The sequence below is a fragment of the Sinocyclocheilus anshuiensis genome, unplaced genomic scaffold (assembly GCF_001515605.1).
Source record: "Sinocyclocheilus anshuiensis isolate Anshui unplaced genomic scaffold, SAMN03320099.WGS_v1.1 scaffold1540, whole genome shotgun sequence".
In the NCBI taxonomy this organism is placed as follows: Eukaryota; Metazoa; Chordata; class Actinopteri; order Cypriniformes; family Cyprinidae; genus Sinocyclocheilus; species Sinocyclocheilus anshuiensis.
In genome coordinates, this window is record NW_015558654.1 from 485,634 (window position 1) to 504,586 (window position 18,953).

At 38.5% G+C, this 18,953-nt stretch overlaps 1 protein-coding gene across 10 annotated transcripts in view; it reads right to left on the reverse strand.

Moving 5' to 3' along the window:
- Nucleotides 1-18,953, reverse strand: part of dst (dystonin) — a 171,392-nt gene that overhangs the window by 104,434 nt on the left and 48,005 nt on the right. For 9 of the 10 annotated variants that reach the window (XM_016477159.1, XM_016477158.1, XM_016477160.1 and 6 more), the window contains 4 exons: nucleotides 18,731-18,820; nucleotides 13,415-13,492; nucleotides 10,673-10,765; nucleotides 1,704-1,870 (listed from right to left, as the gene is read on the reverse strand). In XM_016477159.1, the coding sequence (XP_016332645.1) occupies nucleotides 1,704-1,870; nucleotides 10,673-10,765; nucleotides 13,415-13,492; nucleotides 18,731-18,820 (428 nt within the window). Of the gene's footprint in view, nucleotides 1-1,703; nucleotides 1,871-4,755; nucleotides 5,376-10,672; nucleotides 10,766-13,414; nucleotides 13,493-18,730; nucleotides 18,821-18,953 lie in introns of those variants that run through there. The other variant, XM_016477164.1, reaches the window with a different exon arrangement.

Below are 18,953 nucleotides of genomic sequence, written 5' to 3' on the forward strand. Positions count from 1 at the left end.
GGTTGACAAAGTCCTAGTTGAGAAACCTTTGGTTTTAAGCTCGACATGTGAGTATATTTGAATATTGTCTAACTTCTTTATTTAGAATGTGGGAGGAATGTTTATGTTTGGTTTTTGGTATTTTCTATTTTTCAGAAGGACTTTTTCCCTTTTCATATCATTTCACTTCCAAATCTGTGGTTGGATACATAACTAATTGTAACGGTGTTCATTCGAATACTGTTTGGAGTGGATATGCCTTTGTGTTTGATTCCTTTGTGGAGGCTCTTTCATATGCTAGTCGGAGTTGTCCACGCTAAAGCAGATCAACATATTTCAACGCACTCAATGTTTTTCTGAGGAAAGAATAACTCATTTTTGCCACGGAATGGATCATCATGTCTCAGATAAGAACTAAAAGACTATTTCTTTGGTGTAAAATCAAGGACCAGGTCTTGATTTTGTTTATTAGTTTCTTTATTATGTATAGATTATAATTAGTTTTCACTTGAACCCATTTAGCATTGGGGGAATAAAACACAACAACAACAAAAAAAGAAAGACTGTTTGCTGAAGTTCATAAATTGCTTTATTTGATCTTAGTGATGAACCCTCATTTGTGGCTAATCTAAAAATAAAAGAAAGATAAGTTACAGTTGAATAAACTTCAACTTTACTGTTCAGTGCACTGATGTCAGACTCATTTTGGATAGTAAAGTTTATTGTTAAATTGTTAAATGCCCTTACATATTTCTGTCTCCATTATAAGTGTTTGATCACCACATTTGAGTGATCATTGCAAAAAATGTGTTTATGTATATATATTCTGTTTATGTATTCTATATATAGTACCAGTCAAATGTTTGGACACACGAATGGGAAAGTGTCCAAACTTTTGACTGGTACTGTACTATAATATACACAAAGAATATCGGCCGATATATCGGTATCTGCCTTTTTTACTCCCTAATATCGGTATCGGCCCCAAAAAACCCATATCGTTCGGGCTCTATTTGTAACTTCCATGATGTAACAATTTATTTCAGAGTGAAACAGGATTTTAAAGAAATTAGGGAAAGACTTAGTTTTCTCCATCTGTAATTGACTGGATGGTGAAAAGTACCTATTGACATTTGTCACTGCATGTACTTTCTCAAATCAGATATACAGTTATAGCTATAACACTCACTTGCACCTTTATTTCTTTAACATTTTGTGAACAGTAAAACCGCAAGCATTTACACTGGTCCAGTTGCGTCTGGAATCTCCTGAAGGCGTTTGAGATGCACCGGATTGCAATCTGTCTTTCTGCGATCTGATAGCTATCCGATCAGTGAAAATGCATGAAGTGGCCCTACGTGAAGTGTAAGTAGGCCCTATATGACAGGTGATTAAAGGGGAGGGCTAGAAATTCAAAACATAAAATGAAGTTTTTACATTTTCTATGAAAGATTTGTATTTCCTTGAAATAGCGTGAACTGATGAACCGTGAACAGTAAGACAAGGAATGTTGTCAATTTTGACATAATGTTGTCTTTACTGGCTGTGAAGACAGTAGACAGCAAGACAACTCACTAAGTTTTTACACAGAGCCTACAAAAAAAAAAACTCCTGAAAATTCAGTCACTACTTACATGCCCTTTAACACACGAAACCATGATAAAAACATGCATGCATTTGGACGTGGATATTTTTTTTAGAAATGGACATTGCGGAGTTGTTACCTGTACTTATGTATTATAGCATTGAACAGTCGTCCATCCCTCCACGAGGTAGTGAAGTTGTCACAGCGGACGCCTACATAGCCTTCGGTCATCTGCTGGGACCACAGCAGAAGTCTCTCCTTGGCTGTCATGTCCTCGGACTCTCCTGTCACGTGGATGTCCGAGATCTGCAGGCAGGAAAGAAGACATGTTTTTGTTAAGAACATCTGTTATAACATACAGTAGCTAAGAGTCTTCTTTTCAAACCTTGTCTTTTTTAAAACTGTGTAAAGAAATGGTCATTTTGTAACACAAATTTTAAATTGATTTAAAAATAAATGTTATGTAGCAGAATCACACCTTTTCTTGAAATTAGAGAATTGCACCTTTTTTTTTAATTAATGTAGTTTTTGTCAATTTTGTAAATTCAAACCTGTTCTGTAAATAATCTGACAAACGCTTCAAGAGCTTAGAATTAAAAATTAATAAAAATACATACATCATGTACATACAGAAAATGCATTAACTGTTTATATTAATCATTTCACCTCTATGTAAATACATGTGAAGATTGCAAGAATGTCATTTAAAAAAGAGATAATCACAGCAGTAATATAAAGACTTTCTGCTCCCCAGTATAGCAGGTAGCAGATATATATTTGCATCCTGTGTAGTAACAAATGCTGACTATAGTATAATAACATTGTGTATAAATATTATATGCTATAGTATTTATAATACTGCACATTTTGGATGTCTTCCTTATCTGCCACACCCACTGCAGGTCAAAAAGACTATTTAAGTGCAAGTATTTACACCTGGGTGCCAATAGCCCCTCCATAATAAAAATGTGATCACTTGTGGGCAAGCACTGCACAAAAATGCTCTATACTATGCAATGCATTTTCCCCACACATAGATACTGTTAAATTACAGCCAAAGGAATCAGTGTCTGACTTCCTAATCTAATATTGGCAAATATCTGTATTTTGGCCTTTTCCAAATGTCTGTTTTCTGCTGTTTCAGCATTGAAGCTCAGCTGGTGCACATAGAAAGGCTGATTCATGTGACATTTGATCAGTGATTTACCAGCACAGGTTGCTTGCTCTGTTTCTTCATTTAGAGCTATTTATAGTAGCCTCCATGTATGCAATAAACCATATTAAATGTATTTTGAATATAGCAGTGAAATATGGTGATGGTGACTAATGAATAGTGACCGATAACACACACACACACACACACACACACACACACACACGTGTCCACTGACCATTAGAGATCTCACATGACTTCACACTGCTAAAAAGGATTTGCAGCTCTAAAATCAAATGCCTGGAGCAAAAGATAAGCCAGCACCTACTGATTTATACCACCACATATTAAAATCAACAGCTTAATAATCATTCACAGCTTGCTAAGTGTACAATAGATGTACGTGCTGACATTCAAGCCAACTCAAAAGAGTCTGCCGGCCGATGTAATTATAGCTTGTCAGAAGGCAGCAGAGCACATGGTGTGTAGACTGTGAGTGTGGAAAGACTGAGCTATGAAACCAAAAACCAAACACACCAAAACATGTCAGCCCTGACTAACCGCTGCCATGACTCTCAAGATGAATGACAACATTACGGAAACTCTTGGAGTTTCTAGATGCTGATGGGTCAATATAGCTAAAATAAAGAATACAGTCACAGCTATGACACAAAGTACCTGTTACTAGTAGAAGGCAACATAGAAGTCAACTATGACCCTTAGTATCTTCTAGTGGAAAGACCGACTAAATTAATTTGCATGTGTCTCAAACAGTAGAGAGTAGGGTTGTGCCGATGGATGATAGTATTGTGTATCGACAATAGTCAGAGATGTTGCCTGTGGCTGATGCCACTGAGAATAGCAAGACGATTATTGTTATTATTATTATCAGGCTAGTAATACTATCTAATTAATAATTAGGGCATATTTGGTCTATCATATTTCTTTTTCCGCGTTTTTACAGTGTTGCGCATTATAACCCATCACACACGATTCCAATGAGTTTATGAACACAATGGCCAATCAGATGCGTTCAGATGAGTCATAGCTGAAACACCTGAGTTTAGTTGTTCATTGCACACTTGCTGACTGAATTTAGCTCTCTCATCATAACAAAGTGCAGATGTACATGCGATGTATAATATTTATGAATCATAGTACAGTGTGGATAGCTTGACTGATTATAACAGGAGTGTTTTTAAAGTGCGTAAACTCACACTAGACTGAAGTCTATGTGATGAAGTGATATTTTTTGGCAATGTAAATGTTCTTTGCTCATTTTCTGTAGCTGCTGTCTGAATAACTGAGGAAATGTAAGCATTATAATTAGTAACTTACAATATTTCTATTAAATTGTTATCATGTTAAATACAAATTCAGTCATATTAAAAAAAACATTCGGCTGCTTTTAGCCTTATGCTGGAGTTGGTTCACTTTCCGGCAATGAAACTAAGCAAGTAAATAATTAAATAAATTAGCACGATAATATCATGTATCGCGATCTCACAGGATGACGATAGGACGATATGAAAATTGAGCATATCGCCCAACACTAGTAGAGAGCATGGCACTAATAGTGTCACGGGCCCTGATTCCCACGGAATGCAAGAACTGATTAAATGCATGCAGTCACTTGGGATAAAAGAGTCTACCAAATGCATAAAAGTAAAATTAATTATAGTTGGCCTAAATATTTCTATTACGTAGTAACTATTTTATAAAAACAACAAGGCAATCAAGGCTGTTGTATAGATATATTCACATAATGTCAGAATTAATATTCAGTCCTTGTAGAACTCAAAATAACAACTTGTAAACTCTGACTTTTCGGAGAGCCCTGACTTGCACAGCCTGACCACTACAAAGTCGCGGGTTGTCATCTAGCAATTATGGCAATTACAACATGGAGTAAACCCAGCATGTATCATGAGTAAAGGGTGTATGATGTTTAGCAGACATTATTTCTTAAGTAATGTCACACAAATTGTAGCGTTGCACCATAAATGGCATCTCACATGATGACAGATGCTGCTATTACCTCCTGGTGTTCAGTAGAAGCATGTTTAAGATCTTGTTGGACTGTATCCAAAGTAGCCTGGGAAACTAAACCTCCCGAGCAAGTGTGGGCCCTCCTCTGCTTCCTGTGCGCTTGAGTGTCCCATATAATTTTGGAGAAGCCTTCCATGTTTTCTAACTGATGATCCATACTGCTCCTCGAGGAGCTTTGTCCTCTCAGTGTCTGGAGCATATGTTCCACCGCTCCAAAACTCACCACCCTCCTCAACTGCCTCCGCAAGAGTTTCTTTTCCAAGAGCCTGTCCTTTGAGGCGATGCTTCTGGAGCTCTTGGTGACCCCATGTAAATTATGCTCCACAGTGGGCCTGCTTTTGTCCTTATCCATCTGATGAACACCTAGTCTTCTGCCGGTTTTACCTCGGGGAACTGGGACTTCTCCAACATAGACCCCATGGCTGATACTGGGCTGCCTGGGCCTTGGAATCCCATCTTGCTCCAAGTTCAACGTACCAACCTGACTGAAGGAATTACTACCAGATGTGACATCCTCCAGGTCATCACTCCTACAGCCCTCGACTCCATGGCTTCTCAAAGAGTCAGTAGCACTGAACTCTGCAGATCTCCTCTTCTTCCTCCTATGAAAGTATCGGCGTCCACTGAGCTCCTTTGGTGCAGGGCTGATTGGGGCTTTCGTGGGATCAACATAACACTCCTCTTTAGAGCCCCGCACACATCCACACATATTACCCATGGCGCTTGCTCATACTAACAAGGCTGCCCATCAAGAAAGTTTCACTTTTTCCTGTCAGCTGTAAACAAGTTCAGCAAGTTCAAGAGTTTCTTATCCCAGGAAATAACAGCCATCTTTTCCCCTGCAAGTGTTTCGGTGATGTCAGACGAATAGTCCCAATATCCAAAGGGGAGCAGATGATATGAATCCCCCTGAGACTCCAAACAAACTTCTGCTTCCTGTATTGCACCGGCCTCGCTTCACAGCCCGGCCCTTTCTTCTCACGCTGCCAACACACTGAAATCTGTGACCTGTGAAACGGCACCCTTTGCCCTGATCTTCCAGAACAAACACTATAGAGATCGAGGCGCCCGGCAAGCAACAGAAACGAACACTGCTGTCACAGCTGAGGAAACGTCACAGTCCTCATGTGATGTGTAAACACAGCCACCCCCGGAGCCCTGCTGGTGTTGAGTTTCCCCAGGCTGACTCCGGATCTATGTCCTTAGCGGTCTGAGGCTGGAGAGAGAGAGAGAGAGAGAGAGAGGGAAAAGGGAGGGGAGCAGGAAAGACTCTCATCCGTTCCCTGATGGTAACTGTGTGCCGTGTGTGAGAGCTCTGCTCAGCAAGTTGAGCCATTCGATTAGGACGTACCAGGCTGAGAGAGAGTCATGACCTGTCATGTGGCCTTTAAAAATAGCAGGACAACGTGGCTGGCTCTGCGGCATGGCAAACTGTGCTGCGCCAGATGACAAAGCTCTCTGTTTGCTCTTTAATATGGCTCGAAACAAGAGCAAATCTTCCAAAAGGATCACGTCCAGCATGTAAAACAAACAAACATAACCAGTGGTCATAGATATGGAAGATAATAACTATTATTGGCTACATAAACTCATTTGGAGCCATAGTTGTAAAATATAATTAGCTTATACAGCAAGTTATTGTCCAAACATTCATTTAAAGTTAATTAATAGTGTTTGCAAAGGCAACAATTACTAATTAGGCTAATTTGTTTTAGGGATCTCACACAAGGGGCCAGACGTACTAACAGCTCGTTCCAGTGCAAACCATCTTTTGGCATTAAAAACTACTATCAGGGTTTACTGACGACACACTTGAAGACATGAAAAGGCGTGGACTGTTATTTCTGCTGCATATGCATTTGTAGGTGTTTCCCTTTCAGATGCAAAAATGAATGGGAGGAGAGTATTTCAATGAATCATGCAAAGGTTTGCAGTAGTCAGTTTACTGGTATTTGCACCATCATTTACCACCCCAAAAAAAGAATGTCTTAAGCCATTTTGCATCTATGTTGTTAGCAGTTTACCCACACATTATCATCGGTTCTGCTTGTGTGCGACCTTGCACTAATTTGTGCTGCTCTTGGTAGATTGCATCTTTAAGGAAATGCTCTGTCTGTGTCTGTGTTCTTTAATGTGCTCATTGTCAGTAGATCAACTGCAGAACTTTCCACTCCCATCTGTGCTTTTATGAGATTGTGCTCTCTCACTAATTTGACCTGTTTCGTAAATCTGGCCCAATATGTGCTAATCTTACCACTATAATATCACAGAGACTTCAGCATGGATCCCTTAGAAGCTATCTAGAAAATTCTAGAAACCACACAGGAAAATACCAAGACTGCTTAAATCTTATCAATAGGGAAACAGGAAAACAGGGCACAAATGCATTTTAGGCAGCACACACATCTGTGTGGCAAGCCATTAAGCTGTATGCTGTATAAGTGCTTACTTTAAAGTACTTTTCCCATTAACTTTCATTTGCATTTTATCAAAGTATGTTGATATCCGCACAGTTCTGCATGTGCAGTGGTTAAAACAATGCTGCGTTCGTTCAGTGTGCCCAGACCCACTGACAGTAAGAAGTGCTTCCAACAAAGCAAATGACAAAAAAAAAAGGCATCTGAGCATGCAAGTATCACATCTGCTGTGGGTTGGATCTTGTTTTGGCATAAGCTGTCACTTTCCCTTTATGGCTGCAGACTCTTCTCAAATTCTTTTCAGGTTGTTCGTTTTGACAGTGGGTGATTCCCCAGAAGTCAGCGAGGGCTGCTGTTTAAAACTGAGCTAGTTAAACGGCAACTAGCTGACTAGTTCAAATTCAATGCAACAACACTATTTATTGTATTCCCATGCTACTGCACAACCACTCCTCAGCATACACATACGACATGCTAGCCAGGCCTTCTTCTGTGTGGACATGTTGTGTGGAAACACAAACAAATGAACACTTCCCATAACACCCGATGTACTTGCTACATCGTTAGAAGAATGGCATCTATGCTAATATCAGTCTGTTTCTTTCTTATTCCGAGGTCACCGTAGCCACCAGATCCAGTCTGTATCCAGATCAGATGGTCACTGCAGTCACCCGGATCCAGTACGTATCCAGTCCAGATGGTGGATCAGCACCTAGAGATGACCTCTACAGCCCTGAATGTCAGCGGAGATCAGGACAACCAGATGAGCCCCATAGACCGATCCCCAGTGAAGACCTTGTCTTCTAGACGGCCACGGGACAAGACCACAGGAACCAGTTGAGTCCTCTGCACAATCTGACTTTGCTGCAGTCTGGAATTGAACTGCTGGTTTCGTCTGGTCAGAGGAGAACTGGCCCCCCGACTGAGCCTGGTTTCTCCCAAGGTTTTTTCTCCATTCTGTCACCGTTGGAGTTTCGGTTTCTTGCCGCTGTCGCCTCTGGCTTGCTTAGTTGGGGACACTTCATTTCCAGCGATATCATCGACTTGATTGCACAGACACTATTTAAACTGAACTGAGCTGGATGATGACATCACTGAACTCAGTGATGAACTGAGTTTAACTGAAAAATGAGTGTTTACTATTGTCACTTTGCATTATTGATACACTATTTTCCTATTTAATACTGTAAAGCTGCTTTGACACAATCTGTATTGTTAAAAGCGCTATATAAATAAAGGTGACTTGACTTGACTTTGCCTGGAATTTCCCACCAAATCTGACCCGACAATACTATATACAATATTAAATCAATATTTCAGGCTTTTTATTACATTTTTTTTATACTAGCTCAGCAACACAATTTTGTTCATTTTTGCCCCCAAAAAAATATTCCGTAGTGCACTTTTTTAAAAACGTTAAATAAAAAAAGAAGAGATCAAACATTACATTGTTGCATATTATTGCTGGAGGCGATGTTAATACACCCTTAACACACCCCTCAACTTCAAAGCATGCTTATAAAGCAAAAAAGACAAGCAAACTACTAAAACAACATAATGGCTAATGCCAGCTTGATTCAGAGTCAAATGTCTTTGATCACATGTTCAAACAGACAGTATTCAGATGGCAGCTGTGGATATTGTATTAATGAATAAATGCATTCTCCAAAATCTTTGATTACATTAGTCGTTGACTAAAGAGATGCAAACAATAGATGTAATTTTACAGCGAAATGCGATACTTTATTTGTTGGAAACAGATTGAAAACTGGATACTTCCAAAGAAGAGACTGGAGGGCTAAAAATATATGAACACGGTTCAAAAATCATCCCCGTGAGACTAATGTCTAGGCAGAGCAATCAAAAACAACTCTATGTGCCCTCTAACTGTGGATCATGAGGGAACAGGCCCACTAGCACCGCATGCCCAACGGCTCGCGTGAGAGTGACAGTGGCAGGTGCTCCTGCACGGCCCCACGCTACCTGTCAGCAAGTTTTATGAAGCCAAGCATTATTTAACACATTCTTCGGCTGTGCCTCAGATATCGTTTTTTAAGTTGTTTTGTAAGCCTTCAGCCCATTGTGGGCCATCAGGGAGGCTGGGTCAGCGTGGTTTGCGAGATCGAGGTGCGGTGAAGTTGAATTCATAGAGAAGTGAATCAGGAAGAGCTGTGACGGTCTGGACTCAGGTTGACTTCTGCAACAGGCTACTGCTAAAACGTTTCAATCATAACATCACCTCAAACCAAACAAGCAGCCGAGCCAAGGATATTAATATCCTACTGCAGTGCAGTGTGTCCGAAATCAGTAGAACTCTCCAAGGGAATACTTGAACTGGATGCATTTTACACATTTGAAGTTAAGAAAATGTGATATTAAAAAGCTGTGAGATATAATGGGCAAAGACCTCAATCTGATGCATGTGTGCAGACTCTCAATTACAAAGCAGCGCAGACGGAAAGCAGGAACGTAGGACTGCACTCCTCTCCACCTCAGTCATACTGTATATTTGATGCTCAGACCTGCAAATGCGCAGCTGCAGCAGAATCAGTGTGTGACAGAAATACTGCAGGAAAACTGCCAGAATTTTTTTTAAAAGCCTGTCGCAAACTTAAAATGCGAAAAAAAAAAATTTTCATCTTTTGCTCCGGATGATTCGTCTAGCATCAGCACTTTTTTTTTTTTTTTTTTTGCAATAAAAGCTCTTTCATTGTGAAAAGTGTGGATTTTTTCCCCCCATTATTAGGAAGCATACAAAATCTGAATAATTGAGTAAAACCTACAAGACAGATCTTGTGTGTGTAATAACACAAATATTTTCCATGTTTAGCTACTACATGTTGATGCTAAAATAATGACCTTAATAAATCAATCTCACAATGTAGTTAGATTCTGGCACATCACAGAGTTTCATTAAAAAAGGGAAATGTTCCTGCATGAAGGCACATTACAGAAAATGAATAAACACTGAAGCGGGGGTGAGTATGTGAGTGAACATGCTCTGCAGACTGACAGATACAGCTCACCACACTCCACCTACAACTAAACAATCCTCATACTAGAACAGGAAAATGAAGACAAACTCTGGATGCTGGCTTGAGGAAGCCTTGAAACCTGAAGTTTATTTATGGACTATTCATAGTTTTATTTATGGACTATATTAGTTATATTAGAGTTATATTTATAGTTTTAACACTATGTGGTTTTAATTGACGATTGATAAGGTGTTTTGGCTCGTTTGTAAGGCATTATTAGCAATAGATACTGTATTGTCTCGAGCTCTTTTCAATAAATATCTGCACACCCTTGAGCTAATGAGGGTTTGCACATACATGTATGACCTCTTGTGGTCAGAGAATGAACTGCAGTATTGACATATGACCACTGTTGCACATTGTGAGGAATAAGCAGTTGGAAATAGCTACATCAAGCATCAAAGCCAATAATAAATAAACAATAAAAATATGCTATGAGACTTGATTGGCTCACCTGAAAGTGCAGAATTATGGTCCATATTAATCCCAAAGTCAGTTTTGGGTTTCCGTCCGTTATGTCGTCATTCCTGATGTTCACCAGCTTCACCTGAGAACACAAGCGTTACACAGTTATGATGAGTGAGATGATAACACAATCATACAGCGCTCTGCAATGTTTCCATAAAGACATTCAAAATTACTGCTTATATAATGACATTTTTTAGCTTTAATTATGTATTTCTTTTATATTGTTCTATGTATATACACAAAGAATCATACAAAACCATATGTAATGAAATTTAGATAACGTCTCCAATGCCAAAACACATTAATATTACAACAAGCAAGGGTATTGTTTTGGTTTCAATTACATGGCTATTTACATCTGATTCAGTTACTTCATTCATTCATTCTAATTCATTTGTAAATGAGATGAGAAATAAGTATTTGAAGGCAGATAATACAGCACATGCAAGAGTGTATTTATACTTTACACTTAATATGCTATGTTTTAATATTGTTCATACACACACATATATACAGGTGCATCTCAATAAATTAGAATGTCGTGGAAGAGTTCATTTATTTCAGTAATTCAACTCAAATTGTGAAACTCGTGTATTAAATAAATTCAATGCACACAGACCGACATTCTAATTTATTGAGATGCACCTGTATAAACAACATTGTGAAGAACACTGCACAAATAAACTAGAACTGAACTGAATAAAAATACTTTACATAAAAGTGCATGATGGCAAAAAGTCATTTATAAGGCTGCTATTAGAAATGCATTTGTTTTCCAAAGCTAATCTATGCAGCTATCTACTTCTAGCCTATAAACAATTCTAATAACAGACACTGTGCTGCTTACAGCAGTGATGTATCATTGTCAGCGTCTCACCACAAGAGGGCACTAGAGGACAGGATGCTTATTTAGGGCATGGAGACTAAATGCTTACCTAAGAAATGAACAGCTCCATTTATATTTTCTGATTGAAACAGCCATGTTTGAAGCTGCTGTGACCTTTCTATAACAATGTGTCAAGTTTATACGCTGCTTGGCAATGCTACACAGACTGCAGGCATGTTAACTATGATCTGGTGAATTGCTGATTCCAATTTTAATTATTAATAATTGCAATCTTTTTTGAACACTGGTGTCTGTAATCGTATCGAGTTTGCCATTATTTTGAGTCATACAAAAGATCAGCTCCTTACCATGATAAAATCACTGTTACACACAGACTGGCTTATTATGTAAATATTTATAGATTTTAATGCTAATAATCAAAATAATAATAAACAAAGCATGTGGGTTATGTGAAGTTTATCATAATTCATCTTCAGTGATGACTATTTCTCAGCTTGCCAACAAACTGAAACCATGTTTATTCTTGGATAAGGCATTTAAACTCATAGTCTATTTAAGCAAGTACAAATGAGAGGTCATGCATTGGGTCATTTGTGAATTCAGAGGTCAACGTTTGCTTCCTCATGTGTCACATATCATCTTAAGCAGAACTGCTTGCATTTGTCTTTTTACAGATAGACAGATCCCCCCCCCCCCCATTGAAATGAATGGTTAACTATAGTACCCAGGATTAACCAAATAAACCCTGCCTTCAACATACCAGATGCACTGTATCAATTTTCGTTGGTCGAGAAAAATAACATTGTTTCTGGCCATTTTGTACATGGAATACAAGTTATCCTATATTCACTTCCTTAAAAGTTCACTAGAAGTGTGCAATGCATCGTTTATCAAAAAATACTACAATATTATAACTCAAATAATATTCAAACAGCAAGATCAAACAATATTAGATCCCTAAGGAATCTTTGGTCTATGTCACAGCAGAGCACAACATGAGTGGAATTTACAATCATTTAGTTGAAACAAATGACATTTGAGCTGATCTCTATGAGAACTAGTCAGTATTGTTTAGAATTGCAAATGTAACTTACAGTAGCATTACCGTGTTTAGTCACCATGCAAACCACACAATTGTGAGGTTTCTACCGAGGGGGCCCCTCAAGGGACTGCTTGCTTAGGGCCCCAAAACTCTAAACACGCCCCTGACTGCAAATGATTTTGATATTAAAATGTTCTACCTGCATTCTGTATTTCTGTAATAAGTGCTATTTTTCTTCAGTTGTACTTCTTTTCTTCACAAGAGTTGATTTAGAAATCACACAGAACAGAAACTGATGTAATGTCAAATGTTTTGAGATTTAAATGCTCATATGTGACCCTGGAGCACAAAAGTCTTAGTCTTAAGTCGCTGGGGTATATTTGTAGCAATAGCCAACAATACGCTGTATGGGTCAAAATTATAGATTTTTCTTTTATGCCAAAAATCATTAGGATATTAAGTAAAGATCATGTTCCATGAAGATATTTTGTAAATTTCCTACTGTAAATATATCAAAACTTCGTTTTTGATTAGTAATATGCATTGCTAAGAACTTCATTTGGACAACTTTAAGGCGATTTTCTCAATATTTAGATTTTTTTGCTCCCTCAGATTCCAGATTTTCAAATAGTTGTATCTCGGCCAATTATTGTCATATCCTAACAAACCATACATCAATGGAAAGCTTATTTATTCAACTTTCATATGATGTATACATCTCAATTTCGAAAAATTGACCTTTATGACTGGTTTTGTGGTCACAGTTTAAAAACTGGAATAGGAGCATAAAAAAATAAAATCACTCTGTCTTTGTTGATTGTTTTTCTCACTGGTCTTACCTGCCGTCTTTTTAAGTAGTCCAGTGCAATCTGTACATTCTGGAGTCTGTGGAAGCGCATGCGGCCCTTCTCCCGCGGCTGTGAGGAGAGGAGAGAGAGAAGACATCAGCGCATGCGTCATCAGGCACCAGACACTCACCGTACCATCAGCAGAGGAGGAGAAACTCACTGCGCTCATGCCTGGAGATCTCAACTACTGCACATCAATGCCTAGCTAGCCTGACTGAAGTACATCAGGTTTCTTGCTAACTTCCCACAGGTTAACCCTATATCATATGATGCCTTGAAGGAACACAAGCCAAACGCAAGGTCAAAGATATGGAGTGGGCCGAGACGGGCAGCAGTGAAACGGGAATAAAGCAGATGGAAAGATCTGTAAATCTCCACTGTCCAGCTCGGATGGAGTTTATGGATGAACTTTTTCTCAAAGGTGCCTGTCAAACTTGATGTACAGTACAGTGTGTGCAGACTTAAAGAGAAATGAGAACGATTGAGCAGATGATGGATGGCTTGTGAAGAATCGTGTCGCCCTTTAAAGCTGGAAGTAAAGGACTGACGTGAGTTCCATGTGTTTTGTTCACAGAATAGTAAAAATGACCAAATGTTCTATCAATCAAAAACAAAAGAGGTTTCTATTACACGAAATAGCACTTTTCATGAAAGACAAGTATGTGTCAACTTGTCAATTCATGGCGGACATTAAAAGACCCCATGAAATGCTTCCGAAGGATACAGCAAAAACGTATTAATATAAATAAAAAGTCATCATACAAAACACAAGTAAACAGTCAGCAATAAAAAAAGAACAAAATAAAAAAATTACAAGCAATAGAGCGCTGCAGTGATGACTGATGGCTTTTAGATTGCAGAAAAATTTTTATGATTCTTACAGGTTTTGTTCATCATGATAATCTTCACAAATTAACACAACTAGAACTAACACTAAAAGCTGTACACAAACTACACCACAGTCACATGACTTCAGTGTTAAGCATTCAACCATTAGGCTGCCAACAACTCTTTCAGTCTTTATTTAAAAAGATAAAAAATCAATGAAATTATGATTTAGAATAGTTTGCAAGAGAAACAAACTCTGTAGTCACATTTAGCCACTTGTTAGCAACCACATTTTTCAAGACAAATAAAATCATTAACAAATCGCAACGGGGTTTTACTGATGTGTTTTATGTAGAATAAATCATTTCAAACATTTACCCAAAACTCATTCAAAAATAAAGCCCTTTAACTTCAGGCCAATGGAACCAGAGGTGCTTAAATGCTCATTTGTTTCCAGGTTTTGGCCTATAAGAATGTCATCCATTCAGCACACTATAGGACAGATAAATAACACAAAATATATAACACATCTCTTCCATCTTTATTTGACCCTCTAACTCTAGTGCTCTCTATTCTAATTCTATTCTTTAAAAAAAACTTGTCCCTTTTAGACTTGCACTCTTTTCATTTACTAACTAACACTAAACTAACACTAGCTTCTCTATTCTTTTTGTATTCTATCTATCTATCTGTTTTCTTTTTATTTATTATACAATTACCAAAAGCTAAAAAAGGCCTCTAACACTAGCTTGCTCTATTATTTTTCTATTCTATCTGTTTTCTTTTTATTTCTTATATAATAAAAAAAAACTTGCTATGTGTACTACGTTAAGCTAACTGAGGCTTGTCATAGCACTTGTGTATCATTGCTCTTTTGTTGGTTTTGATTGCTTCTATTGTCCTCATTTGTAAGTGGCTTTGGATAAAAGCGTCTGCTAAATGACTAAATGTAAATGTAAATAAATACTGTACAATACAACAAAGACACAAACAGAATAAACAATGCTTTATGTTCAAGCGAACTAACAAGTTCTGGACAATGTTTGGCTCCAGTGGATCACTAACTTCAGTTTTGAGAGCTCCCGCCGCTCTGGATTGGATTTTGCGTACAAACAGCCGCCTGTCAGACACGGGTTAATGAGCTTTGAATATCTTTTTAATATCAAGCACGTCCTGCAGTTTAGCAATGCTAGACTGCATTTTATGACAATCAGGTTAACTGCTGTATGAACACCTTATAAAAATTCAAACGGTTTAAAATTTTGTACCTATTTTTTATTTTTATCGGTATACCGCCCATTTTTTCAGTGTATTATTTATTATTGCCATTCCTTTTCTCTCTAAGGATTTAAAAATTGTTCAATAACGAGTTAACATCACACTGACATTATCATTGCTTAATTACTATATATCAGCCATATATGCACATATTATCACTTGAAACAATAGCCTATTTTGAATTTTGTTTAGTTGCGGAAAAAAAAAAGTATATGCTGATGAGCCAGAGATGTTATCATCAATTTTATGCCTTAAACCTAACAGACTAAAAATGAAGTAAAATCCACAAAACTTTGATTTCATGGGGTCTTTAGCACACTCTTGAAGCAAAAGGAACTTGAATCAGGCCTTTCATTCACAGCTCAAGCTTCTGTGTCTTGAGAAATGACCAAGCTGGCATTCTAGAGCACTCCACAGCAACCCCAGAAGGCAATATTCAGCGATGAGGCAGATGCTGTTTACCCATCCCTGTGACCTCAACCTCACTGTCTGCAGAAAGTCCCAGAAGCCTACAGTCCACTGAGGAGAAGCCAGGCTTCTCTGGGTTTGGCACTCCAGTTAATACACACAGCAGCACACTCTACATTAGTCCTGTTATGAGGGGGCAGGAGGACACGTGTCCACACATACCCCCTTATCATCATCATCATCATCGTGGTCACGTCCATGCCGCTCAACCCTGCATGCGTCAGCCGCACTCACCAACCGCAACGTCTTCAGAAAATCACGCTCCCTTGGCTTACCGGCGGGAACGTGAGCACGAGAGAGAGACACAGACACAGAGACAGGAGGACACATGAGAGATGGACAGAAGAAGAACATGAGAAAGACAGGGGACAAGGAGGAAAAGAAACAGGGTGTCACCAAAACAAAGGGGGCACTCCTCTCTGATCTGTGCATTTCCCAAAAACAACTATGGTTGCAAGTTCCATCGTCACCAATAGAGTTCAATGGAACTAACGACCATAGTTAGCTGACGATGCTTTTGGGAAACGCACCCCAGATCAGTGCATTCAGCAGCCAAGCTAAAGAGCTCACATCACGGAAATGAGCGGATATATCAGTGACAGCTCCTGGAGGAATCCTCAGTCAAATCAACCTCAGTCACTCAGAGCTGTAAGCTGTTGCAAAAAACATCATCATTTAGAAGTAATAGGCTATTTTCTGTCCTGTTTTTAACCACCTCATCAGAACGCTCTGTTTGAATAGGCGTGGAGGATTGTAGACTCGGAGGTAAACGCCCACTGCTGTGATTGGCTAATAGTTGTGTATGTTTGACACAGAGCCGTTTGACAGGCTATGTCCTTCACAGACAGACGCTTCTGTGATTTAGGTTAAACCCGCATAAATACTCGTATCAAACGATCTGTTTAACAGACAAAGCAATAGTGATCACGTTATAAAAACACTTGTGTGTTGTGACATTACTGTCAGATACAATATAGTCGCACAGCATTGTCTTTTAGTTTCAATCTTTCTGAAAATCCTGCGTCGAATTGTGCCTTGTTTGTAAACGAATCCACGGTAAAATGAAGTAAACAAAAGGACTGAGTTCTTACTGACGCGGTCTGGAACTTAATTAAAAATAAAGTTCATCCACTCTTTCCTAATATTGGCATCAGAAGGAAGGCAATGCAAAGAATGTTTTTCCACAGCTTAGCACTGCACAACGTCTTGTTGTATTCGGAGCCATCTTTACCGTTTGGTTTCTGCATAGACCCGCACGTTCGCCTCTCTCGTAAACACTACATGCGCGAATCGGTGGGCGGGGCTAAACAGGCAGTGATGTAGAATCGGTGGGCGGAGCTAAACAGGCAGTGATGTAGAAACAGGCGTTGATGATCCTCTGCGGAGGCGGTGCTTATCCACACTATTATGTCATAAAGTGGCACATTCCGCAAGCTGTCGTTTTGGCAGACTGCCTTCAAAATAAGCTGTTTTTAGACTAACTAAAAAGTTTTGAGTTCTGAAACTTACAGGATGTTTTTATAGTACAATGACCCACTGTCAAAAGATCAAGGGAATTTTGGTTTCTCAGTTCATGACCCCTTTAAAACTTTAAAGACCGTCAAAGGAGCCCGGTCTCATGAAAATGCGTATAAATAGTACGGCAAATAAAAACGAAAACCCGTGGTATTGATATGCAAAAATGGACTTTGGCGTGCATATGATATATAGTACAATGACCCCTTCATATGTCAAAAGATCAAAGGAATTTTGGTTTCTAAGTTCATGACCTCTTTAAAAAAAAATTGTATGTACCAAATTGTGACTTTATTACAAATATGTAATTATAAATATTCAAATGCATGATAAACAATTTTCAATAGAAATGCAATTAAAGTGTATTTTAGCTTAACATAAATGCTTGTCAGTACTGTACATTCAGCAGTACATTTAACCATATTTAAAAGACAATTGACATGATTATGAACTGATTATGTAAAAATCTACTTTTTAATAAAGTTTTAAAATAAATTGCATAAACTATAACACATTTTCATTTAACTAAATTGATCATGCAATTAAGTGTCAGAAAACACTACACTGAGTTCACACTAAAGTATGCTAAAGCGCACTTCTTTTTCAGAGCCTTATCAATGAAGAGTCATTTTTATATAAATTAAAACACAGATTCACCAAATTCTCAGTGACTTCTAAAATGTGAGCTGAATACTGTAATCTGCTGGTATGAGTGTGGGAACTACAGCACCTCTGATACTAAATGAGAATTCCTCCACAGCTCACAGCCAATGCATCATAACAGTACACAACTATACTATAATTTTAAATATTTGCATAATGCAAAACTCCTATAATAGTGTGCATTTGAAAAGTTCATCGTACACTAGTGTGTAAATAAACAAATGCATTTTCACAGATTACACTATTAGCACAGGTGTTTTAGCTGCTGTAAAGCATGAATGTGCAGGTACTGGTTAAATCACTTTTAGCAAAGCTGATCAGTGTGAGTGGCTGCTGGATTAGTAACACACACACACACACACACAGAGAGATGTGGACTGGTGTGGATGGCCCCCTTCAAAAACACTGTGATGTTACAGCGAGTGACAGCACACATGTTCAAGTATTCCGCTTCAAGACTGCTTAAACATTTAACACACTTCTCCGTTTCAGACACAAACAGCTGGCAGACGATAAGAAGTGATCATTGAGCAGCTCAATCAGAGCGATACTCACCAGTGTGTCACCAGAGAGCACCTCCAGCAGGGAGATCAGGTTATGTCCATCTCGCAAATCCTCATACAGGTCGTTAACATGCTTTCGGACCTGAAACAAAGTGAGAAGAGAAAGAAGAAACACATTATATATAAGAGATACAGTGGTGTGAAAAAGTGTTGGCCCCCTTCCTGATTTCTTATATTTTTGCATGTTTGTCACACTTTAATGTTTCAGATCATCA